We start from the raw sequence: 25,905 nt of genomic DNA on the forward strand, positions 1-25,905 counted from the left end.
TCTTTTTTCCTGATTTCTCTGGGTTTGTTAATCTGAAAACAAAAATTCCGGTGTTGCAGTTTCTGCTCTAAAAACAAAGAGTGAGCATTGTTTGTAAGGTACAATACAGCGGAAACGTGACTGTGCAGGAGGGAGAGTTGCCAAGGCAGTCTTACGGTGTTACCTCAGGTCTCAGGAGGAAAGTGAAACAATATCCTCAAGTGCATCCATTCTAATTGCCACACTTAGTGCTGACAGTTCAATAGCTAATGAAAAATGCTGTGAACAAGAAGTGGGATGTCACCCCATGAAAACCCCTCTAAAAACTCACGTGCAAAAGGAGAGCACTGCAGGTGCTGTCACAAGGTGAGGTGCTGTAGCTTCCAGGGCTTTTGTGCCCTGTTGCTGGGTTTCCCTGCAAGCTCTTGTGTTCTTCCTTTCAGAAGCCACAGTCCTTGCAGGATCTCTGTCACAGTGTGCCCCTCCTGGCTCCTCCCCAAATCCAGAAATCAGGTGCTTCCCTGGGGACACCTTCAGAGACCACCACTCATCCCTGTTCTCTAGCACACATGAAAGGGGCATCTTCCCCAGCCACGTTAGGATTTTGGGAATCTTTATATGCTGTTCAAGCCCTCTGTTTTAAAGCAAATGGGCTTGTGGGTGAGGAGGAGAAGGGGAAGTGTTCTGGGAGGTTGTGGCTGAGAAGTGAAGTTTTCCACCTGCACACGTGAACTGCCTTGCACTGGTCCGGAACACCCTGTGAAACAGGGATTTGCAGATCCTCGTTGGTTCACAATGTGTTTGAGTGCTGGGGAGCAAATTGTTGGCAATGCATGTTATATAAATACTACAAAATGAAGGTGGCTCAATAAAATCCCTGCAAATTCTAGAATGGAGCATGGGGTCAACAGGTTGCTCTCCTGTAGTATCTCTTAGTAGTAAACCTCCAGCAATGAAATTTCTTGTTACCTGTGTGGCAACAGGAAAATTGCTAAAGTGCCTACTTAACAGAATAGATGTTTTTTAATACTGATCTTTTTTGCCTTCTTCATCTAAAATGCTGCAGATTTATTTAGCACAACAAAAACATTGAACTCACATGGCTTGATACTGTAGTTGCATTCTGCATTACAGAACTTAATTGTTGTGGAGGGGCAGAGGTGGGAATGTAATGGATATTTCTGGAAAGTTTCAGGTAATGCAAGCATCATGTGTGTGATAGAAGCATTGCCTTTTAGAAAAGAAGTCAGTCTTATAAAGTTGTTCAGTCCTTTGGTTGGAGAATATTTAAATTGGCCTTTATGCAAGTAGCCTGACAGCAATAAATTTCTTCTTTGAAAATTAGTGGGAGCTGGAAATTTACCTCCCTTGGCTTTTCTAAAAATTCCAGCCTCCATTTTAAAAAGAATAAAACCCTTCCATCATATGAAGGCTGGAGAAGGGTGAGAAGATGGGGCAAAAAAGGGAATGTTTGGGGGCAGAGTCTGCAAGTGTGGATAAACATTACCCTTTGGTTTGTTTCCACAGGACTGTGGCATTCCAGAGGTGGAGTTCTGCCTGGCAGCTGGTAGTACAGAGGGACTTCCCATCTGCATACAGGGTGCAGCTGCCAATTTAGAAGAGCTGGATGTTGAGAAAAACCCTTATATAAGAGTCAGATCAGGAGTGTAAGTACTGAACCTTTTTAACAGCATTTTGCCAGCAGGTAGAAGAGTAATATCAGGGGATGAAAATCAGTCAGCAGGATGAACGATATTTGGGGGGTTTTGCCAGAAATCGGTAAACATACATTTAATATTCCCAGCCCTGCATGTCAGCATTGTGTTCTGTGGGCTCCTAGTTTGAAGGCATTTTTTCCTAGTTGCTGGCAGACCTCTTCAATAATTCCATATTTGAGTAGCTTTATAAATAAAGGAAGCAACTCAGCTATAATTAACTTTTATTTCATTGGAGAATAGATACTTCTCCTGAGTCACCCACCCTGTTACAACCATAATACTGTGTCTGAGCACCAGAATATGATGTTACATCACCCAAGCATTTCTCAAGCTACAGCCAGATCCTGACATTCTGGAGGGAGGTGATGCAGTATGACACAGGCCCCTGGGCAGCCCAGAACTTCCTGTATTGAGCAGAATGGACTGTTGTTCCCTGGGCCAAAACATCACAGTTCTTGAAGTCTGGGAGTTGTGTGGCTCTTCCCATAAGTAATTGCAGGATGACAGCAGCTCTTCTATTACAAGAGTCTTGCTTTTCCACGTGAGCCAAGCCTTCCTTCCCACTGTCTCACAGTAAGTCTGTGAAGCCTGGGATTGTGAAGGACTTAAAAACAGAGTCTAGTCTTAGTTTTGACAAAACTTGGGTGTTTTAAGAAAATAATTTTCTGTGTGGCTTTATGCCTCTTGCTCCATTCCTTGTGTGGTCTCCTAAACCTGTGTCCAGCTTCTACATTCAACTTTTTTTTATTTGATTTAGAGCAGTCTGAAGGACTCCCAGCAATTCTAATCCTCACGTCAAAATTACAATAGCTTTCCAAACTATTCTTGTAAATAATCATACTTTAATAACTTCCACTGAAAAAAATGACATGGGACTGATATAAGAAGCCTTTTTATTCATAAGGTGGTAATTTAAGATAAAATTCAATGGAAACATCTCATCCTCAGTACTGACTGTTTTTGTATACTCATAGAGTAGCAAGCTGGCTTTTTTAAGTGAGTGAACAAATTGGTAATTTTCTTCTCTTTCAGTTATATTTAGCTTGGACTAAGAAAAAGTATTGGAGATCTTCCTAGCAGTGATGTTGCCAGCATATTTAAATACAGTTTTGTTTTGATGTGCCATCTCAAACATTGTCTAGCTCTTATGAGCACAAAAGGAAAATAATTTTAATAAGATCTTTGTATTTGGAATGTAATTGATGAACTGATGGAGTCATTTGTCTTACTGTTGTAGATGGCTTGCTTATTCAGACTTGAATTATAAGGGAGAGATGACAGTTTTGGAAGAATGTGATTCACCACCTGAAATTCCTTCAGCAGATGTAAAATCTCTGCGTCCCTTAAGAATGGTGAGGACTTCACAATTCCCTGATAATCCCCTGTGTGCCCTCCTTTTTTTATTGTTGCCTCCCAGATGTTTTGACCTAAATACAGCTTGGGCTCTGATGTGCATTCTGGGTTAATCCTCCGTGGTGTGCTTGCTTTGGTCACCGTGACTTGTCAGGCTTCTGCACCCCCAGCATCTTCCTGGGAACTCCTGTTGTTGGGAGGAGGTCTGATAATACAGAAAGGCTCTTCATTTTATTGCACCCAACACCAATTAATTAACAAAAAAAGCCCTTCTGAAGTTTTTTATTTTATTTTTTTTAGTTAGGGTCTACTGGGGATGGAAGACCAGATAAGGATTTTATTACCCAGTGGTATTTCTCTGCCCACAAATCTGGAGAGGTGCAGCTGGTTTTTGTGTTGACAGACAGACAGCACTTGGATGTGCATGTGAGAGAGATGGGAAGGGGTATAACACAAATTTTACTGTGTACATAGCAAGCCCACAGAGACAGTTTAAAAGCCATAAAGGACTAAGACCTAATGGCTATGGCTGTCTCTTTAGTCACTCAAGTGAGGTCAGTCTCTTTATTCCCTCACAGAGCATCATTCACTCACATTGCCACAGAAGATGCATTTGTTGTATTTGCTCTTTGACCATAAACATAAATATGTCAGACTCTATTTTCTCTCTCTCCTGCTGTTTTCTCTTTTTTCTAGTGTTGCACCATTGTGCTATAGAAATTTGTAATGCATACAACAAAGCTTTAAAAGTTAATTTCAAAAATTGGTCAGTATCAATTAGTTTAAAAACATTTGCTTTAGAATTCTAGGCCATGAAGGGATACTTTGAAATTGCTGGCAGTCTAAGAGGTTTGTCAGTGCACTGATTTGTTTGATTTGTTTGTAGGTCAGGTTTATGGTGTGCCTGGCCTTTTGAAATCTATGGCCAGCACTGGAAGTGGTGAATATAATTGCAAAGACTTCATGCTCTGGTAGTACTGTAAAATACATGTCAGAATGGAACTTGAGGTTTAATATAAATGACTAATTTTCCTCTCATCTGTTTTTAGGGTGGACTAAAGGTGCAAATGCCAATGAATGTCAAGGTAAGCACAGAGGGCACTCAGAATGAAATATAAGCACATTGGGAACATGAAATCCTCATACAAGCTGCTTTCCTTTTGTTTAGTGTGTGATCTTTGATAACTATTCAGTGCTTGCTGGTGAAGAAAAATTCCTTAATGCTGTCAAGTTCACTTAGTGTTTGATGAGGTGTAAAAGTACCAGTAGTTTGTTTTTCACTTACTAGGAAATTGTGAATTTGCTGTAAAATGAGTTTTTCTGACTTGACACATTAGTCACTGTAATGATAAAGGGATTGGGGGGGATTTTCCCATTTAACATACTGAATTTAAAAAGAAAAGGAGAGGGAAGGGAGGAAGAGGACAGGAAGAGAACCCTTCCATCCTAGCCCCTATTCCAATACAAGAGTTATGAGTGAGACCATGTTCCTTCTGTGATCTGAGGAGCTGAAAGATGGTCTAAAACTATTGTTCCTTTTTCCTCCTTTATCTAGAAAAAAGCTTTATGCTTTAGGTAACTTTTAATTATACAAATACATGCATGACTTGGGTGTTTTTCTAATAAATGCTGCAACAGATACAAATTTGTTAATAGCTGATCTGTGTGATTCAGCAGATAAGGATCTTGAAGGGGCTGGTAACTGCAGTCATGAAAAATAACTTCAGCAAAGTACAGGGAGAGGCTTCTTGTCTGCTTTTGAAGGATTAAGCTCAACATCATGTTTTCTAGATAATAATATATGAGAAAACCCACTTTGGAGGATGGTCCAAAGAGTTTTCAGAAAACATCGATTCTGTCCCAGCACTGTTTGGGAGTGAGGAGGAGTTTCAGGAAATTGGATCACTACGTGTAATTGGTGGAGTGTGAGTATATTTCACCTTTATATTTATTTATTTTAAAACAGAGAAGCATAACTAAATGCTTAAAAGTGCTAACTAAGGGATGATTGTAGTCTTCCATAGGTGGAATTTTTTGAAAAGAAGGGAGTATATATTTCTTTTATTATCAGCTCTTTAGTTACCAGCCTCCAAAGCTAAATGTGTGAAAGGTGTGAAGTCAGTGTTTGCCATTTGGATGCCAATAAATTAGACCACTTTGTTCACACAGAGCTTTAATTTGTATTGATTTATACTTCTGATAGTCTCTACTTAATTTGCTCAAATGACCTTGGGTAGATGTGGTCAGTCTTCAGTTTGACATTTTAATACCTCTGAAACCTACAAGCTGTTTTATTGTCTTAATGGTTTTCCTCTGCCAGCTGTTGCATGTTATCTGGCGTTGGGAATGTGCTGTAATTTCCATTAATTGAGGCACTGGATGGATTCTGTGTTGTCCTGCCCCTCCTGTGTCACACACAACCAAAGGACTGTGTCACACCTGTGTCACAGGTGGATGCTCTGAGGGAAACTCAGCACCAGCCACCAACCCCTCATGTTGTTCTTTCACCCTCTCCCAACAGGACAGGACTGCCTGACAGCAATCAGGATGGTTGCTTCTGCCCAAGACTTCAGTAATAAAACAGTTTCCAGAAAATCTTGCTTTTGTTTCATAAGGGATTTTCCACTTCAGCATAAGGATGGAATAACATACATCCTTTCAGGCTGCTGTCAGAATTTTATGAGCACTAAATTCAAAACAAACTTAATTGTTAATACTCAGATAATCTATTCAGAAGTGCATTGTGTGTTCACTATCTGGGAAGCCTCAGATTATTAAAAATCATTGTTCTGTCTGTTGTGGCAGCTTTTATTTTTAGTGCTGTGGTAACATAAACAGCTGAATTAATGTAAACCAAATGGTACTAAAAGTAAAGCTATCCCTGCCTGCCAAATTTCACTGCCAACAGAATTTGTACAGCAATTCTAATATTTACAAGGGAGCTTTATGAAAGAAATGCTGACAAGAAAAAAGGTGGGGGAAACAAATTTTTTAGTTGATGTCCATTAGAGATTTGAAGTTGATATGGAAACAACCTTCTTTTAACAGACCCTTATCTGTTTATTCAAAATATTTTGAAAATTTCTATTTGTTTACTGCTAAAACATATTTCATATACAATATGGTTTATATCTTCAATTTGCTTGTCTGTTTATATGTATACAGTTTTAGATTAAAGCAAAAAGAAAATATAAGCAGGCAAAATCTTGTTCTGCTGAAATCTGTTAATTTTGTCACCATCTCCAGCAAAGGTAGGGTCTCATCATTTATTAGCACACTGAAGAGATCCACTGCTTGTGTATTTATCACTGAAAGTTTGGGCATCTAGCTGCATCCTGGGCTCTGTGGTACCAAATATTGCTGTTGGGAATGTGGCTGGCTGAGAGGAGGCATTACATAAATCAGCTATTGTTGGATAAAGAATCACATGGCAGGATTTTGATACACAAAGAACACTTCATGGATGCCTGTTGTGACTCCAAACAAGCATTGCTTTGTTAATTGGCTGGGTTTGTGATACTCATTTTAGTGTTTTGGGGGGGTTCTCTTCTCCCTTTTTTTGTTAGAGAAAATCATGTGTGCAGTTGTTTTGCCTTTACTGACTTGACTTTTCTTTTGTTGTGGGGCTGCCACAGATGGGTTGCCTATGACAAGGAACGTTACAAAGGCCATCAGTTCTTGCTGGAGGAGGGGGATTATGAGGACAGATGCTCCTGGGGGGGAAGTGACCGTGCCCTGCTCTCCTTCCGCTTCCTTCAGGCTGTAAGTACTCACATGCATTTCTCACAGGTTATCACAGCTCTGTCCATAAAGAGCCAGGTTATTCTGTGTAATGGTACAGCTGCCTTGGGTAGGGCATTCCATCTTTTGTGTTCATCCTCATTCTCTTCCTACTGGCTGAAATGTAGACTGCACTAAGGAGGAAGCAGGTTCTAAAGAGTCTTTGTGAAGTTCATACAAAAATTGTATCACGCAGAATTCCTTGTCTACCTGCCAGATTTTCCAAGCACCTCACTCCTGCACCTCAAGCTGTTTGAATCTCTCAAATGGAATTTTCTTAAAAGCATAACGTGCCTGAGTGTACAGAGTAGTTCTTGATTAAAACAAAAATAGCTTTTCAATGCAGCAGCTGTTGCAAGCCTTAAAACAGCATTATCCTCTGTCTGTGATTTTTCTGCCAGAAAATTTTGGCAGCAAAAATAATCATGTTAAAAAAAATCCCTGCTACTAAAATGTGCTTAGTGGAGGCAAGGATGAAATAATAGTAAAAACTATTTGTAAGAGTCTACTATTGGAGGCAAAGTTAGACTTTTTAGCAATGGGGAAACATGGGGTTAGAACTTCTTTATAATTTCCTTTGTTTTGGGTTGGGTTTTTTGTTTGTTTGTATAAGCATTAGAAAGTTTTTTATTATAATGGCAACTCTGTGAGCATTAAATACAGCTGCAAAGAATAAGTTCTTCTGCAACTAAGATTGTTCACTCTGATATTACCCAGTTTTGTAAAGTCAGATTATTCATCTCTTCATCTGAGGAGCTGTGATATTCCTGAGCCAGGAATTTTGTGGAAATTGAAGATGGGGATTTAAAGCAAACTCACTGTCTCAACAGTCTTTTATTTTTTAATACAAAGTTAATGTGAGCCCCAGAAGGCCATTCTTAAATTCACAGTTTGCGGGTTTGTTTTTCATGACAGGCACCTAGCAAAAGCTGCATTTATAAACAGAACCTATCAAAATAAATATCGGAGAAAGAATTGAATTCAAAAAAATTTCCTTCTTGAAATAATTTATTTTTAGGTTTCTGAGAAAAAAATAGGTAACAAGTTCCTTCAGATTGAGAAATCTCAATAGGATTTTGCATCTGCAGAATCCTGTTCAATTACTGAATAATCCTTAATTTTCCTCTCTTTTCCAGTTGTATATAGGGTACCTGAGCAACTTGAATTGATCTTTTTAGATTTTTCTCTTGGCAAAGGACATAAATACAAGTTAAAATCATGCATGTAGGTAGCAAGATTGATCTTCTATGTCATGTATTTAATTTAACTTGCACCTAAAACAGTCAGAAGGCTCAAGTTGTTAACATTTTAAAAACAAGTATCATTCACAGTCATATATCAACATATATCATTCCACTGGGCCTGTCAATATGTATAAATATTTACCTATTGATAAGAGAAGTGAAAAGGAATATTTCCCCTCAATTTGTTGCATAACTGAAGGCAACCAGCTGCTTGCCAATGGAATGAGTAATGGCCCTGGCACTGTGTTGTTTGGCTTGACCAGCAGATTGCCTCCCTCTGGGCAATGTGCAGCACACAGGGCAGTGCCCAGGCTGGCCATATGCTCCCTTGGTGACTTTGTATACCATACTTAAGGTCAGGATTTTAAAAATATTTTAGTACCAAACGTTCAGTTTCAAGGGGACCCGGGCATAAATCCAAACTCCGTGTGCTTGAGGCCTCTCACTGCACAGCAAATGCCCTGGCTCTGCTCCCTGAGCTCAGGAGTTCTGTCAGGGGAAGGTAAAGGCTGCAATGGGCTCAGAATCCACAGGGATATTGTTATCCACATCCCCAGGCATGGTGAGGATGTGCTCAATGTGGGCTCTCAGCTTTTGGCTGGCTTGAATAACCCTGCAGTGAACACTCCCAAGGGCTGATGGGGGGTCAGGAGGTGTTTGGGAAGCAGAGATAAAAAGATCTCATGGGATGGTTTTTTCCAGCTGCTGCCAGCTGCCCGTCAGCATCTGTGCTGAGCACACCTGAGTCAAAGGCAGAGCCCACTCCTGGGGGCAGGCAGCAGTCGGGGCTGTCAGCTGCCTTGGGGGACAGTGGCATTTCTTCTGTCCTGCAGTGGCAAAGGCATTTCAAGCTGGGGTTTGCCCTTGGTATTCCCCATGGCTCAGTGAAAGAGAAAATTTTGTGTGTTGCCTTCAGAGCTTTCCCTCTAATGTTTTCAAGTTTAAAATGATCTGCCTTGGTCTGAAAGTCTTTTCTTAAAAAGTATTTTTCCTATTGCTTGTTGTAAGAGAAGTTGTAGTGGAATTTCAGGCAGAAAAGAATGATGGCTGAATTTGAAAGATGTTTTAAATTTAATTACAACTGTGGATATATGTCAATATTATAAACTTAGTTAAGGAAATTATGTGTAGATTTGATCTACATGACTTTTAGGGTACTCTTTTGCTTTCGGACTTTTAAGAGTAGCTGGTTTCCATTTGCACTAATACTGCATTAGTTGGTTGTTCTTTCCTCCTTTTTTTTTTTCCTAAAATGTAGTCTGAAGCTGCAGTTGTTCATGATGATTCTTCCAGACCTGGCACTTTAATTTCTAGTGAATACCTGAAATAGTTGCAACAGTTTAACAGTTTAAGTAAATGAAGGAAGGAAGTGGTCAACACAGTAGGGGAACCAGTTTTACTCGAGAATTTGTTCCATCGCCTTTTACTGTCCTCTAAACAGTGCAGAGAAGTTGAGCCACATCAAGTGTTCATTCTAAACTTGATTTTCATTAGTCATGGTGACTGTGTCCTGTAGAAAGACATGGTGTCCTCCAAAGAGCCTGTTTGATCAGGTTCACCTGGCCACATTAATCTTCTGTGTGCTTGCTTTGGCCTTAATTTCTAGGTGTTTTTTGATAAATCTTTTCTAAATCTTTGTTTTCTCAGCGTTTAATGTAATAATACCCATGGTGGAGTCCTCATATGTTCATGAGTCTCTGACAACCACATTATTTGCTTGACAGCAATTGTTTCTCATTTGCAGGACTCAGTTTCAATTTATAACACTGCTGAATGATTGAGAAACACTGAAATTGAGTTCCTGCTTTCTGTTAAAAGTTAAAGGAGTAAAGTGAATGCATTGTTGTTTTCTGTTTTCCCAAGCAGCGACTGAACTGTGAGCTTAAAATTGCTAAGTGGTTAAAAAGCTGAAGATCTGAAACCCAAATTCAAATTATCTGAGGCTGTGCAAGTAATGTGGCCAAGAAACTAAGCTGGCTGAAAGCACAAAGCAGTGTCATACAGCTATGTAAGAGAGAATGTGACAGTGTTAAGCAGGATTTATTTACAGCTAGTGGATGTATCCAAAAAGTACAAACCCCTTGTGCTGGAGAGGTGATCCTGCCCAGGCTTTTCCTCTCCATAATTATTGCCATGTTGCTGGAAAGGGATGAGGAGGGAGAAGTTTAGTAAAAAAATATAGTCATGGTCATGCTTGGAGTAGTTATTTGTGAGGCTTTTGGAAGATCAGTGCTAAACTCTTTTCTTCTTAACCCTTCTCCTTCCCACACTGGCATCTTTGCACTCTGAGCCATCCTCAAAGAGGAAAGGATGGTGCTCAGGGCCAGCAGGCTCTTCCCCTCTTCAGTGCAGACCCCTGAAGGCCATCCCAGATTGCCAGGCTTCCAGTTATTCCAGAACTTCAATGCCAAAATATCCCCTAAAGATCCACACCAGGGAGCCAGGTCCCTTCAAGCTCTATAAAACGCTGCCTTTCTGGCTATAATTCTGTCCCAAAATGTTTTATGTTGTGAAGAGTCATTGAGCTGTGACTGTCCTCTAACTCCTATGCTGCCCCTTAGGATTTCATAGAGTCTTCAGTGGCACTTTTCCAGTCTGATGATGAAGATGGGAAAGCATTTGACATCATCAATGAAGAAATCCCTGATTTGGAGCAGGCTGGATTTGGCCCCGAGACGAGGTCGATTCTTGTGAAAAGTGGAGTGTAAGTCTGCTCAAATACATGGAACTGTTAAACATTTCTGTGCACCTCTGGGTGCATCTCTTGCCAGAGTATATTCCACATGGTAAATATTTGGAGGAGAAAATTTCACTTTTCTTTCAATTTCCTTGGGGAGTGGAAGGGAAATAGTAATTTTAGTTTTCTGTAGCTCTCATGCTTGCACCTTGATTTGGGTCTAAGTGTTCTTGTTCATAGAAGAAGCTTGTAATGATCCCCCAGAGTCACATTTTTCCATGAAAAGATATTTTAGATATATTAAGACCTGGTATAATTTTTGGGACAGGTAGAGCCTGTCCAGAAAGGATGAAATGTGCTGTATTTGTAAGAAAGTCAGACTGCTGGGACTGAAAATTAAAATAATTTTTATAGAACTATAAAAACTAAAACATAGAAGACATGAAGAGAAAAGAGCACTGTGAAATCATGTGGGTTTCAGACATTTAGTAGTAATTTTTAAAATGCAGTATTAACATTGTCATAACTACCCTAAGGGTGATGGGGATCAGAAAATGTGAAGTGAGGGACCTGAACTGCTTATGTAGGGATGGGTGATTAGTGTCTCGTGAGGATTAGGCGCAAGAATGAAAGGCTGAGACTCAGTTTGGAGAGGGGGGGATACAAATGAGAGCTGCAAAATCCTGAAGGTGGTAAGACAAGATTAATGCAGTTCTCAGAATCTTACATGACAACAGTTGGGGGAAATGCTTTGGAACTGGAGATTGCTTTAAAGCAGATTTTGATGTGGAAGGAAAAAAGCTTTTCCTACACCAGAGGCAGTGAGTTTCTGGAACTTGCTGCTGAAGGGACTGTGGTAGCACCAGATTAAAAAAAACACATTAGATTAATTAGTAGCAAACAGATTTGTCAGTGGATGACAGAATTAAAATGAGTAAAGACATGTCCTGTTACATCCATAGTAAAACAGTCCCAGTGCTGGGTGAGTAAGAGAGGAATGCACCTCCAAAAGTGGGTGAGGTGTCTTTCTTTAGAGGTGTCTTTCTAACCAGCCCCCATCTGCTTCTGCCACTGTGTAGGGATAGAAGCACCCTCTAGTTGGAGGTTTCTTTCTTCTTGAATTGCAGGACAGAAAGCAGGCTGGGAGAAACTTGAACTGCCAGCTGTTGTAGGCTTTTGCTTGGTCTCATCAAGGCTTCCTCAGTTACTTCTCTTTCTTCTTGCACCATTTTCCTAAATCCAACTGGAAAAGCTACAAGAAAGCCCTGTGTGGGGGATGCCAAACAGGCAAAGATTCAATTAAGAGAGATTCAAAAAGTTATCAGTTGAGTCTGTTTCCTCTGAATTTCTGAGCAGAGCATCATCTCACAATGAATTTGGTGGGAAGGCAGGCACCCAAAATCTTGTGTTTGTTGAAGTAGGGAAAAGCAGAAAATCAAGTGTGTGACAATTTTGTGCTTGACTTGCTGTTATTGTCATCAAACCACATGAAAAATGCAGTGGTTTTTTTCAGTTTAATTTTTGTGTCATTCTCCAGGTGGGTGGCTTATCAGCAGAAATACTTCTGTGGAGAACAGTATGTACTGGAGAAAGGAAAATACAAATGCTTCCTTGACTGGGGAGGATCTAGTAAAACCATCATGTCAATTCGACCTGTTAAGTTGGTGAGTTACCAGAATTTAAGGGAAAGCCTTAAAAGAGATGAGACCTTTGGAGTTCAGAGCTTACCATAATAATTAAACAAGAGAGCCCACATTGTAACAACCTGTCTGTTTGGAAACAATTTAAAGCCCCTCAAGGAAGGCATAATGAGTCTGTTCAGGATGGAGACTGGACACTGCAGAACTTTCTTGTCTTTTGAGAAAATTGTCAGGGAAGCTTCATAAGAAGAATTTCCCTTTTGCAGACTGTATACATGGAGAAAATAGCCTGGCCTGGAAAGATTAATTTGCCTTTAAACATAGTAATTGATAATGTATTTAAAAATGCTTGAGAATTTATCTGGCCTGTATTGTTACATAATAGAATTCTATTGGGTTTTTTTTCCTTACTTTTTTGCTAAAATATTTGTACTAGATACAGTGAATAAAGACAGGAAATGTTTTTAATCCATTATTCAATCCAAGGTAGTGCCAGCTCACCCAAGCAGATTAGTGCCAGCCCTGTCAAAACCCTAATGCAAAACAAAGGCAATCTACAGCCATATGTATTAAATGATAATAAGTAATAAATTATTAATAAGTAATAAATTATAGGAACGCAAAAGGAATACTTAACCTTATTTTCAAGAGCACATGTTGAGAGAGATGTCTTCTCTTGGTTTCAGTTCTGTCTTTTATTCAAGAAACAGCCTCAAAAGTAAATGCAGAGACATTTACATGGACTGTAATGCACATTATGGGAACTAATTAATGCTGATGCAAGTTCTCTGTGTGAAAGGCATTGAACAGTCAGGCAGGTAATTGTGAGCTTACAGGCAGCTCATGGCAGAAACTGGGGAACAGAATTGTGCCAGGAGCCTGGGAAGTTTTTTTTTACCTCTGCTCCTGAGTTCATACTTTACAAATTTCAGGGAACTTGGCATGTCTCCTAGGAAGTTAATTGTAATTAATGTTGGGGTTTTCTAATGTGTGTATATGTATTTATTGTTGCAGGAGCCCCTTGGGACAAATGAGCCTCCACATTTGGTAAGTTGGCATTACATAACAGTGTCTAGTACTAAACTACACTTAACAATTAATGTTGAATGACTTGCTTCAGGTGATATCTCAGTAATTTCAGGTGATACTTCAATATTGTCACCTTGCTACAGCAGAGCAGTGATGGAGGAAACTGGTAGATAGATAAAAGTAAAGTCTGCTAAGTGTTCTGCTCTTTGCATTATTCTGGATCATACACTTTAGTATTCTATCCCCAAAAATGCAAGCAATCCTATAGGTTTAGAGTGACTTTGGATCTCTATAGCTATTGATTTTCCTCTTCTTTCCCTCTTGTTTCTGGAAACTCACCATCCCATCCATTCATCCTTCTCTTTATGGCAGATTTTCTTTCCATTATTTTGCATTGCATCCAGTTTATCACTCCTGTGTTTATGTGTGAGGTGAAGATGAAAATATGAACTGCAGAAAACTGAACTGCACATTTCAAACCTGCAAATGCATCAAAACCTGGAAGTTGGGGTTTTTATTTTAGATGCTGGTAGTTCTGCTTTCCAAAATCTTCCAAGCAGGTAGAGCTGCTCCTTAAGGTTCCCTTTTTGTAACAGTAACATCAGAGCTCAACTGGACACATCCTGATCATGATAAATCTGTGATAAATCTATGATATATTCTGACAGTTTCCCTGAAAGTTCTGTCCTTACTAAGAGAAAGCAGTCCCTAGAATTCACTCTGAGTCTCAAAAATGAGTTAGTTTAGAGTCTTACACTCTGGTCCTTACCTTACAAGGTTATATTCCATTAATGGACCTTTGAATTATCTTTGTGAAACACAACCCTGCTCTGTGGTCATCACCATGTGTGCTCTGTGTTCCCTGCAGTGTTCTGTCCCTGCAGGGCTCTTCCCTTGTCCAGCATGAGTTGTTTGATTGATCTTTTTCTGTCCTGCTAGCTTGGGTGGTGATCTGAGTGATTTTATTGCTCTCTCTGACATGCTTTTAATTAAGCAAATTTGGAAACATTTATTTCAAGAAACATGACTTATTTTCAGACAAAAGATATTTTAGAGCTCTGCGGTTCTGTTTCAGCACACTTAAGTATTTTGTCATCTGGACACAATTTCTCTCTTGCTTGCTTGGATGGGAAATGTTGTGCATTGTGTTACATAGCAGGTGGACCACACCCTCCTTTTTCTCCAGTTCTACCATTTTCTGATTAACCCAGCACTACAGGAAGTGTTTCCTGTCTGAAGACATAATTGGTGTATTATTTTAGCTTTAAACACTGACTTCCTGCCCAGCCTATTCACATGGCAGTTTGCAGCTAAATCCAAAGACTTGCAAGTATGCTCACCAGAGGGCCTTGGTAACTGATACCAGATAAAATAACTGACTCAGATAAAACTGGTGGGGTCTAAACCATTGAAGATAATTTTACTTTCATCTCAAATTCTTATATTTTTTCAGGATCCCCCAAAATCTATTCTTTGAGTGTATTATTCCAGTGTTGCAGACCTTTAAGATCAGTTCAAACCTTTGAAGTTTCAATAAGTTGTGCTTTACAGGCTTTTTTATTTCCAGAAACATGAAAAACCCTCTGTGTGTGTGTATGCACAGACACCTTTAAATATTGACATGTACTGGATTGCATTTTGCCTCTTGTGGTCTTTAATAATAGTCTTAACACCATTTGTGAAAAAAATTACTATCCTGACTTACCACAATCCTGGTTTTCACAGGATTCTGCCTTGGGGCTAGGGAAGAAAGAACATATTTCATATCACTACAGTTCTTATAGGAGGGGAGATATTTTGAGTAATTTTTAATGGGAAAACATTTAGTCACTTAGGATAAGTAAAAGGCCCTTAGATAAATATCAAGAATTTCACATTCAGAGTAAAATAAAAGTTTTCTGCATGAAAACCAGTCTCTTAGTTTGGAACTTATAAGAATGTTGCATATGAGCTTGCAAATCCCTAAACATCCTGATGTTTGACCCTTGAGTAAGTCATATATTGGGTATTTTGAACCATTATACATTCTCCCACCTTTAATAAGCATATGTCTGAACTAAGGGAGCTGTTTGCACTGTCTATAAGAGTGTGTCTTTTTTTCATTTGTGTTCTTATCAGAAATTGAAAAGCAGCAAAATTTTCTTACATCTCTGAATGACTCCCCTGACCTTTTCTACCTGCCAAGCTTCCTAATAAACCAACTACATAGAGTGTAAGAAATCACCAACTCTGCAAAGCCATTCATTTCATTTATTAAAATAAAGCTTTGCTCAGCAAGAACAAAGCCTCTTTCAACAGCAGGTGACTTGCAAAGATGATGTAGGAAACAGAGATAATTGCTGTGCAACCCTGCATTTGTGCTTTAATATTCTGTCCTTTGGCTTTTTGGGAAGCAAAACCTCACATATTAATGTCAGACCCTGACAAACTGGAGATGGCTGCAGTTGGAGTGTTTGCACTGAGGAATCACTGCTCCACCCCAACTTCTGTCAAATTGAGACCCTCATTCATTACCAGATAAATTCTGTGTTAAAATGAGTTTGTGAATCTTTTTTAAAAGCCTTGCATAGCACGTGGCCTATGAAAGAAAGGCAGTGTGTATGTATATATATTCCCTTTTGTAAAGGGCTTGGAGATGAGTGGGTAGAAAATACAGTGTAATTACAGCTTAAATAGGTGCTTTGTGACACAGCAGTGCAGTTGTATTTACAGAAAAGTCAGTTACACTTTATTCATTTTATTGTAGCTGATCCTTGGTCTCCAATTAGTGCTCACAGCCTGCAAGGCCAGCTTAAGCCTTTCTTGTTCTTTCTAACAGGAAACATTCATTTCTTTTAAAAACAGAGACTGAACTTTTCCATAAAATCATTTGCTGACACTTGTGTTTGGCCTTCTCGCTCTGTGCTGGCAAAAGCACTTGATTTCTTTTCTTTGGCAGGAAGCTTGGCCAATTTGGGGCATGAAGGGGGAAGTAGCTCTTGCAACAGCCATCGTGTTTTTCTTCCATTACAGAATATGAGCTGTTCTCTTGATACACTTCAATTTTTTATTTTTTTCCAGCCTCTCTTTCAGGCTTTCAAGTGAAATCCATCTCAGTTACACAGTGGCAGCCCAAGGGTACAGAATTCAGAGTGTCTTTGCTATAGATCATAGCCTATGTCATACCAGAGTTTCTTTTTGTTTTGGTGGGGTCATCAGGGGTTTTTTTTTGTGTGGTTTTTTAGTTTAGGTTTGTTTTGGGGTTTTTTGGGGAGGATGGGTTTGTTCATTTGGGCTTTTTGTTTATTTGTTTGGGGGAGGTCGGTTTTTTGGGAGGTTGGTTGGGGTTTTTTTGTCTGTTCAGCTTTTTCTATTTTACTTTTGCTGCAACATTTTAAGCCTTCTTGCTTTTTAGGGATGAACTGATCACATCTCACTGATGGGCTGTGGTTCACTGTGACTTGCAGTTCTTTACCATGACATACAAAAGCAGCTTGGCTGAACCTCAGGGTTCCCCAGTTCCCTCAGAAATCCTCCTGCTAGTTCTGAAATGAAAAGCCACCTGCAGCCACTGTGGTCACAGAAGATTTCAGGACACTTTGTCATTAGCAGCTCTGTGTCTTTGACCAGCATTTCCCCATCCTGCTTTGAGCACTGGATTGCTGAGCTGTAGGGAGAGCTAAGCTGCAGTTCAGGGGGGCTTTGGGTGGATGATAACAGCCTTGAGTCCTACTCTTCTTATTTCTGCTCCTGCTGCAGTTTAACTTATACTTTATATACTCTGCCTGCCTTAGCACCACTGGGAAGCCTCCTGTGCCAGCCCAGAGATGACAAAATACTTGATATATTTCTAAAAATAAAGCAGCTGTAGAAAATGAAAGAGATCCTTTGAATGACAATTCATTCAGTTAATTGTATCTTTGTGAATGGAATGGATACTTCTCTGAGAGTACAGCTTTCTCTGTTGACATTAATGATAATGCATTCATTTTCCTTCTAGTCATTGTTTTTGTTTTGTTTTGTTCTTGTAGCTCAAAGCTTTCAGTAATACACATTTCCAAGGAGCATGTGTAGATTTCACAGCAGAAGTTTCTGATTTTACATCATTCATACCATGTTCTTTTAAGGTTCTCCGGGGATGGTAAGTGTTTGTTGTTTTACATGCCATCATTTTCCGTATTATGAATTTTTTTTTCAAATGTTACAAAATTTCAGGCAGCAGAAAGCACATAACACATGCCCATCATCTTCCATCACGTCTTAGACCCTTTGTCCTGCAAGGCATCTCAGTAACTCTCATCCCACCCTGGTTTGGGTACTGTGCATTTTGCTGTCCCTGGGGAAGGCTTGCACAGTTACCATAACTCTTTTTGAAACTCCAGTTAGAATTTATTCCAGATTTTGAGAACTTTGATACAGTGGAAATGTCTGAATTCCATTCAGCATCGTTTGACTCTGGAACTGAGGTGTCTGTACCACACAATTTTGATTTTGCTGCATAGTCTTTCAAGTCACCTTACTTAAAGCTTGTCAAGAACAAAGAGAATTTTTTATTCCTTTTGTCCTCAGCAAGTATTAATCTTGAAAAAAGCATGCTGTAAATAAGCAGCTAGAGCAGCTTATCTTTTTTGTTCCATTATTCTTGCAGTTGGCTCCTGTTTTACAAAGGGGAAACCACTGACAATCACTGTGTGCTGGAAGAAGGCCTCTATGTTGACCTCAGTTCCTGTGGCTGCCCAACTGCTGCAATCAAATCCCTCAAGCCTATTCAATATGTAAGACTTCACTGGGGGGAGAAAAATAACATTTCTGATCTCTTTTCCCTGTCAGATGTCTGAAGTGAGTGCTTGCCCTAAACAAACTCCCAGTCAGGGAAAAGAGTGAGGTTTGTTTTCTTGGCTCACAGGATTTTTTGGGTTGGGAACAGGTCAGGCTGTGTGCACTCTTGCACGAGGTCACTTGTAGCTGCTCTTGGTTGTTCTGGGTTTAAAGTTGTTCTCTTTTTTACAAGTGAGAAACAAGATCCTCTATGGCCAGGGGGTTGGACAGGAATGCATTTTGCCTTCCAGAACAAGAGATACAACCTTTTATACATGCCATTGTAATCCTGCACTCAGGATGTACAAACCTGTAATCTTGATGTGATGTCTGTGCCTTTCTTCCACATCTTGGTGTGCTCTTATGCAGGAGCAAAGATGAGCTTAAAACACTTGGTGAAAGAGAAGCAAGTGGTTTCTCTGCCTCCTCTTCTCTGGCACTGGCCACCAGCTTCTCCAGAACTCTTCCTCCTTCCCTGATCACAGGGCACAAACTCAGCTCATGTGGTGTGTGTCCTTCAATGCAGCTCCTATGGAGGTAGACTTCTGGGGTTACTCAGTTCAGTTTTTTCACATATGAAGTCCTTTTTACCATTTGTGAACAGCTTTTAAAAAGAAAAGCAGAAAAACCTGACAAAAAGCCCCCCCAAAAAACCCCCAAACCCCAGGCAAATGCAAACACCAAACCCATGGGTGTGGCGGGAAGGCTGTACAACTCAAATTTGAGAGCTGGACTTTTCTCTAGACTGTACAGATACAGAGACTTCCCACCTGCTGAGAGCCTGGGTTTTAGCTTAAAGTTATCCTTTTCAAGTTAGGCTTTTGGATTCTGCTGTGCCAAATCCAAGTGAAGTTTCGACATCAAATAATAGTAGGCCTCATCCCAATCCCCCTGCCTGTAATCTCACAGGGAAGTAAATATGAAGTTTGGCATGGTAGGAGACTGCTGGCAGCCCCTGTTTCCCCAGGGCCAGGCCCTGGAAGAAGTTTGCTTGGCAGGCTGTGTGTGGGGAGCTCACACACATCTTCCTCTGCTTTTGCACCTCTTAGTTTGCCTCTTCTCTTGCCAATAGTAGCCCTTGTATTTCACAAATTCATGGCCTAAAATGCCACTGATCTCTACCTGTTTGTCCCCAGAGCCCCCAGGGCAGTGCTGGGGACCCTGCTGTGGCGCAGACGTGACCCAGAGCACGCAGCAGGTCACAGCCAGGAGCAGCCACAGTTAATTCTGAGCATTGTCCACAGCTCTTGGAACAGAGCCCCTTGTATTACAGCATGTTTCTGTTAGCTCATTCCAGAGAGGAGCAAGCCTGTTCCCAAGTGGAATTGTTGTGTGGCTGTATTGAATTCATTTGTGGTGTTGGGAACCCCTTCCATTCTTCAGCTTTGAATACCAGCCTCATTTCAGAGCTGAGGTGTGTCCCCTGGTAGCTCATGGGTGAGAAGGAGAACTTTTAACCCTGACACCAAGCCCTGGATGTGCATTGTCTCCTGCTCTCCTTTCAGGGAGATGCAATTGCTGCAGGTGGAGCTGTGGAGGAGTCCCACGCTGGGAACATTCCATTTGTTCTATAGAAAATGCAACTTTGATGGAAACAAACTGTTTGCAGACAGATGTACCAACTGCACTAAATGAAAACAAAAGTTAATTTTTTTCTATTTAAGAAAGTAAAACTTTTGATTTTTAGTTTGAAAACTCCCATCAATGTAATTTGTTTGTTTAAGACCTTAATTGCATAACAAAATGAAAATTTTCCTCCTAAATCACTGAGTTGGTTCAACTAAAATAGAAAAAAAGACCCCAACACTTTCAGAGCAACACAAAATTATTTGGATAAGAAAATAGGCTCACACTGGTGATACTTAGATGATTTCACTGCAGAGACAGTATTTTAGGTTGGCTAATTTTTATTTTAGCTCTTAGCTCTTGGAAGGATGTTTTATGTGTTGTCTAGTGAAAAGTGAAGTTGTCAGCATTTAAGTACATTTTTTAAGTATGGCATGCTGCTCCCACACCCTCTGCACACACACTCTCCCATTTCACAAGAAATTCAAGTTAATATGGTTCCACTTTGGTTATTTCCCCATTTATTGTGCACTGGCATCATGGAGGAATTCAGCACGTCTTTGCAACCAATTTCCTCTGTTCCTTATGAAGCTTCCTCTCTCCCATCACACCTTATTCTCCAAAGTGTGTAATACTCAAACCAAGTCTTTAGGAGGCCCTAGCTGTGCTTTTTTCCTGCTGTTCCATTTTGCTCATGTACAGGTTGGACCATTTAATCATCCTTAGAGCATTTAGGGAAAGCTGTGGAGTAACAGGAGGGCACAAAGAAGGAACAACTGACACTGATGCCATTTGCCTCTCATCATCTCCTTTCATCTAAAAATCCCAAAGCACTCTTGCAGCAAAGCTTGCTGATGGAATGTGCTGTTGCATTGCTGTTAACAGCCCTCCTGCAGGCAGGAGAAAGCCTAGCACAGGTTCAGAGCTGCTGCAGAGGTGCAGGTTTCTGTGCCTGCACCAGCAAGAACTTGCCTTTTGCACTGCCATGCATTCATGGAAAGGAAATGTGGGCCCTTGCTCAGCTGCAAGGGAGCAGGTGAAGGCAGCTGGGCCATGGTTGCTTATGGGGGCATTTGTCCAGTGTTTGCTGCTTGAGGAGTTGAATCTTTTGGGATAGATAATTTGCAATGGGGAGTTCAGCTCTGGTGCTGCCTTTTCTCAGGTGTGTCATTTTGACAAGCTCCCTGTCAAGTTTGGTGTGATTTACATGGACAAGAATGCCCAGGTTGCCTGCAATAAGCAATTAGCTTTCCTTCTAAAGTGTTACCTTCAACCTGTAAATTAATAGTCTCCTAGTTTCTAAAACCAAAAATGAGATCCAGGTTGTAGGTTGTGCAATGCTTTTTTTGTTTGGTTGGGGTTTTTTGTCTTTTCTTCTGAGGCATTATTTATTCTTGCTCTGATCAATCGTGATATTCCTTGTATTTCTATATTATCTTCTCTAAGTTAAATACAGGGTTTAACTAATCTCCCCAGCATTCCTGTGAGGCAAACAAAGCAATCAGATACAAGAACTACCTGCAGTTTCCCTGGGACAGGCACTGAGTCACCCTGTGTGGTTGGGACATTGCACTGTCCAGGCACCCACCCCACACTGAAGGGAGCAGCTCCTGTAAAGGCACTTGTGAGTGATGAGCTGGCCAAGCCTGGAGAGCAAAGGTTTTCCCAAGGATGGTGTAACACAGCTCTGGAGGCTCCCCAAATTCAGACTCTGGTCAGTGCTCTTTGCAAAGCAGCAGAACAGAACCAATGGGCACTGCACCATCCCTTGCCATGGCTGGGTTACACTCAGCCTTTGCTCTGGCCCTTTGCATTTCTCCCTTTGCCTTTGGTAGGCTTTCCCATCAAAGTTTGCAAAACCTAGGTTGGCAAAAGAAAACAGTGTAAGGGAAAATATGGTTTTTTGAAAAGGGATGGGCCCTTTTCAAAAGGACTTTATTAGTAAAAATTCTCACAACTTTCATAATGGAAAAATCATCCCTAGCTAAAATTATGCTTTCTGCTCTAAGCACGTGTGCAAATTCACCTGTGCACTTGGGTTTCAGTTCTAGTGCCCTCTGGTCATCTTCTTTATCTCTGTACACTACTGAGGAAGCTCATCTTGCACTCATCCTTGTTTTCATCTCAAACACCTCATGCTTATATTGTGGGATTTTTCGTGAACCAGCAAAGGATAAAATTCTGTTCTGAATTGTGAAAAATTGTGTTGCACAGCTTCACTAAAAGCAAAGTGAAAATCATTGAGGGGGAAGTCTGAGCTGAGTTGAACTGTGCAAGAGATTTCTGGTGTGTTGATTTTTAGTGTTGATTTTCCATGGTTTACCTGTGGCATTTTCATTGCCCCATGTGCTCTGTTAGCCACAGAACACCACACCTGTTAAGTAAAGTATATCAGTGTATTTAACAGTTTACAAGGCTGCTCATATCTTGAAATGCTATGTAAATATAGCTTTCCTTAATCACTGGCCTCTTGAATATAATAAGTTCCTTCAGGTTTCTCTCTGGATAGTTACATGAAAAAACAGGACAAGCAAAACCTCTTAAAATGTTATTGGTGCTGGCTTAACCAAAGGCAGTCAGTTCCTTTGTACATAAAAACTGTTAAGAAATGTCATGTTAAGAAATTCTGTAGTGCTTTGTTATTGTCACAGTTGGCAAGCTTTTCCCAAAGCATGGCATTTCAGGTGTTTTCCTTGAAATAACTGTGAAAAGAAGCTAAAGTAATGCTGACCTAGAAATGGCAATGGGTAAATATAGATGTCTTTGGCTCACCTTTCAGGTGAAAATGTTCCTCAGCATTCTGCCAGAAAGGCTGGGAACAAGATGCCTCCCAGCCTAACAGCATAGCCCCAAACCTTGTTTTTCCCTGTTCCCAGTTTCCATGGAGCTGTGAAAACAAAGTCAGAGAAAAAAGCCAGGCCAAAGTCGCTGCTGCCAGCTGTTGGCCCAGAAGGGAATACAGAAGGTGGGGAATCAGTGCAGTGCTCTATATATGGCTGTGGAACAGGAGAGCTCAGGGCTTGGCACAGCAGCCTGGTTTCTCTCTGGACTGCTGAGATCCCCCTGGGACAGAGGGATCAGAGCCATCTCTGGTGTGTGTCAGGACTCTGAGCAGCTGGACAGGGAGTTCTCTGAGCCCTCAGTCCAAACAGTCACAGCCACAGCAGAGCTGGAATCGCTTCAATTGACTCCAGCAGTTTGCTGTTGTGGTTCCTGGTGTATAAATGGATATCCTGGCTCAGGTGACTTGTCCATCTGGTACAGCAGCCCTGTCTCTTAACATCCTCAGTGTTGCAACAGCAGGATCAGTATTTAGGTTTGGGCAGTAATGTCCAGCACCACAAATGGTGTTTCTCGTGGTCAGCAATGCACTTGTGAAAATTGCAGGGCCTGTCCTGGACGTGGCTTGTGGTGTCCACTCAGGTGAAAAGCAGTGCCAGGGCTCTTGCAAACAGGAGTGTGGTGATTCTGCCTGGCTGAGCAAAGCAACCCCAGGAGTAGCTGCCTGCTCTAGGCCTGCTGCTCTGGCTTTCAAAGTGAGCCTTCAGCCACCCACTGGAAATCTCATCCACCCCATCCAGCAGAAGGCACTTGGCAGGAGCTGACATTCCAAAATAAAAACATTACAGGTTTTGATCCCTTTCTGGTGTGTAACAGTAGATTTTGGGAGCACAGTAGGATTTAAAAATCTGTCTGAGTGGATGATGCCAACTCTGGTTCAGAATGTCTCAGTGATCTCTCTGTCCCTGCAGTGCTGCTTGACTGGGGCTGTCCCTGCTCTGGTTCCAGAGGAAGGCAGAGTCTGACCAACCAGCTGCATACCAACTGCACTGAGTCAGTGTCAAGCACATTCATGTGCCCTGACACACCCCTGAGCTTTTCAGAGACACTTCCCTACACTCCATGTGCCTCTTCAAACATGAAAATTAATTCCCCTTAATTGCTCAGTGCCTGTGTCAACTTCAATTCAAGATTTTGTTTCATTTATTTCACCTGAGGCCATGGCTTTGCTGCAAGAGGAATCCCAGATTTTGCCTGTGCCAGCTATCTCAGGGTAACATCTCCTAAAAGAAGGTGCCTTTCCTGGAGAGGCAGCTCACTGAGGTAGTCAGACCTGTTCCCTCTTCCTTTCCAGGTGCAAACTGCAGGTCCTTTTGCTTCTGGTTTTCGGTTAAAAATGCTGAAGCATTGTAAAAGTGTTTCTTGTACTAAGGCACAGAATTTGTGTATTTAAATCTGCTTCCTCTGTTTTTTTGCTGGCCTTATAGCTGCACCACATTTTTATGCAAACTGATCTTTTTATTTGCTTTCACAGGCAATCTGTCAGCTGTAGAAAAGGGCATTAGGTGAAAAATGTTTCAATTCTACACGAGATTATAGGATTGACTTATTATGCTCTTCCTTCAACATTGACAGAAAAAAATAGGAATGTCTGTTAAAAACATTGAGAACTTTTTAGTTGACATTTCTGACCTTTTACAATTTGTAGCTACTTAAAATGTTTGCAGTGAACTACAGCTAATTGAAGTCTGTGGACAGTAGACTTTGATTTGACTCACTATTTTAGATGCATGTCCCATCAATAAGTAAATAAGGTGGATTTTTGAAAAGGAATCAAGGCCCTGATGATACAAATCAGATCAAAATGAGTTTTTCCAAACAGAGGCCCCTGCATCACTCGGTGACTCTGTGCCTGCCTGTGTCAGTGGGGCACTGCACTGATGACAAAGCCACTGATAAATGCAGTTTGTTTCAGCTCTGTGTGCTGTGGGGTTTCCCCTTGTTGTTCCATTTGCTGAGGGAGCACAAGCTAACCCAGAAGCATTGTAGGAAATTCAGCTGAAGTGGGCCAATGTGTGCATCATATCTAACAACTGCAATTGTACTATTCCCACTAAAACTTTGTGCTTTTCTTTCCTCCTTCCTCCTGCCCCAGGTTTTTGCTGAGCCTTCCATCAGCCTGTTCAGCCTGGAATGCTGCAAGGGCAGAGAGCTGCACTTCAGTGAAGCAGTCAACTCTGTTCTGAACGAGGACCTCCATTTTTACACCCAGTCTGTGTGGGTGAGAAGTGGATTGTAAGTATGGAAGAAATACTCCTGTCAGTTTTGCACTGTAGGAGCTAGCATTGTCTCATGGTTATTGCCTTGTTCATAGGATGGTTTGCATTCTTAACTTCTATTCTGAGGCACAGACTTTACAAGGCAGGTGGTGTAAACGTGGAGTGCCTTTATTAACAGGCTGTAAAATGCCAGCTATAAACTGCAGTGATTTAAACTACTGCAGTGGCTCAGGGAAGCTTGATGTGCTGACTGGCTGCCAGAGAAGCAGCAGCTCCTGAGAGGAGCTCAGGGTGGATCTGACAGCTGGAACAGTTATTTGCTTCTGTTACTAGTTTAACCCTTCTCCAGGAGTGTGAATGTACACCCAGGTTCTTCTGTGAAAACATTTGACATCTGCAGCAGTGACCTCCTAACCTCTTCCATGTCTCTCCCTTTCACCTTTTGGAAGAGCTCCCAAGTGTTCTGCTTTCAGCCAGGTTTTCAGCCTCCACACCCTCAGCAGCAACAAATAACTTGCAGAGTCTCATCCTGCAGCTGAGAGTGCCTGGGAACTGCTGTTCTCCCAATGGGACACACATTTCCTATGTTTATGTTTGACCTTTCCCCACCTTTTCCACATGGGCAAGGCTGTAATTTTCTTGAGAGAATAGTGAACATGAGCTTCCCCACAGAGCTTTGCCAGTTCACAGCAGTTCCCACCATTTGTGCCGCTTCCAGCCTGAACCTTTGCTGAAAATACAGCAGTGTGTGTTGTCTGGAAATTCAATCCCTTTGCCCCAGCAGTTGGCTGAAGGAAGGGTGATGGCTTTGGGACCACGTGGCAAGAAAGCACAGGAGAGTGAGGGCAACAGGCTAGCCCCTCCTGCATCTTTCTGCTCATTTTTGGGTGTCCAAGCAGGTTAGCTGCCTCCCTGTCTCTGGGATAGGTTCAGGGCAGAAAGGCTGGGTTTCCTCTGAGATTTTTTTCAATTCTTCCTAGGCAAGAGAGTAAAGATTTTCCCAAGGATGGTGTAATACAGCTCTGGAGGCTCCCCAAATTCAGACTCTGGTCAGTGCTTTTT

General features: G+C 41.2%; 1 protein-coding gene across 1 annotated transcript in view; it reads left to right on the forward strand.

Annotated features, from left to right (window-relative positions):
- Positions 1 to 25,905, forward strand: part of CRYBG3 (crystallin beta-gamma domain containing 3) — an 80,115-nt gene that overhangs the window by 49,037 nt on the left and 5,173 nt on the right. The window contains exons 8-18 of the mRNA XM_054270475.1: positions 1,507 to 1,646; positions 2,935 to 3,049; positions 4,100 to 4,135; positions 4,842 to 4,975; positions 6,686 to 6,812; positions 10,636 to 10,778; positions 12,289 to 12,415; positions 13,406 to 13,438; positions 17,431 to 17,540; positions 18,048 to 18,174; positions 24,720 to 24,859. Coding sequence (XP_054126450.1) covers positions 1,507 to 1,646; positions 2,935 to 3,049; positions 4,100 to 4,135; positions 4,842 to 4,975; positions 6,686 to 6,812; positions 10,636 to 10,778; positions 12,289 to 12,415; positions 13,406 to 13,438; positions 17,431 to 17,540; positions 18,048 to 18,174; positions 24,720 to 24,859 — 1,232 coding nt within the window. The remainder of the gene's footprint in view (positions 1 to 1,506; positions 1,647 to 2,934; positions 3,050 to 4,099; positions 4,136 to 4,841; positions 4,976 to 6,685; positions 6,813 to 10,635; positions 10,779 to 12,288; positions 12,416 to 13,405; positions 13,439 to 17,430; positions 17,541 to 18,047; positions 18,175 to 24,719; positions 24,860 to 25,905) is intronic.

This window comes from Melozone crissalis, unplaced genomic scaffold, assembly GCF_028551555.1.
Source record: "Melozone crissalis strain CALT ecotype California unplaced genomic scaffold, PUWL_Pcris_2 ptg000009l_1, whole genome shotgun sequence".
NCBI classification, from domain to species: domain Eukaryota; kingdom Metazoa; phylum Chordata; class Aves; order Passeriformes; family Passerellidae; genus Melozone; species Melozone crissalis.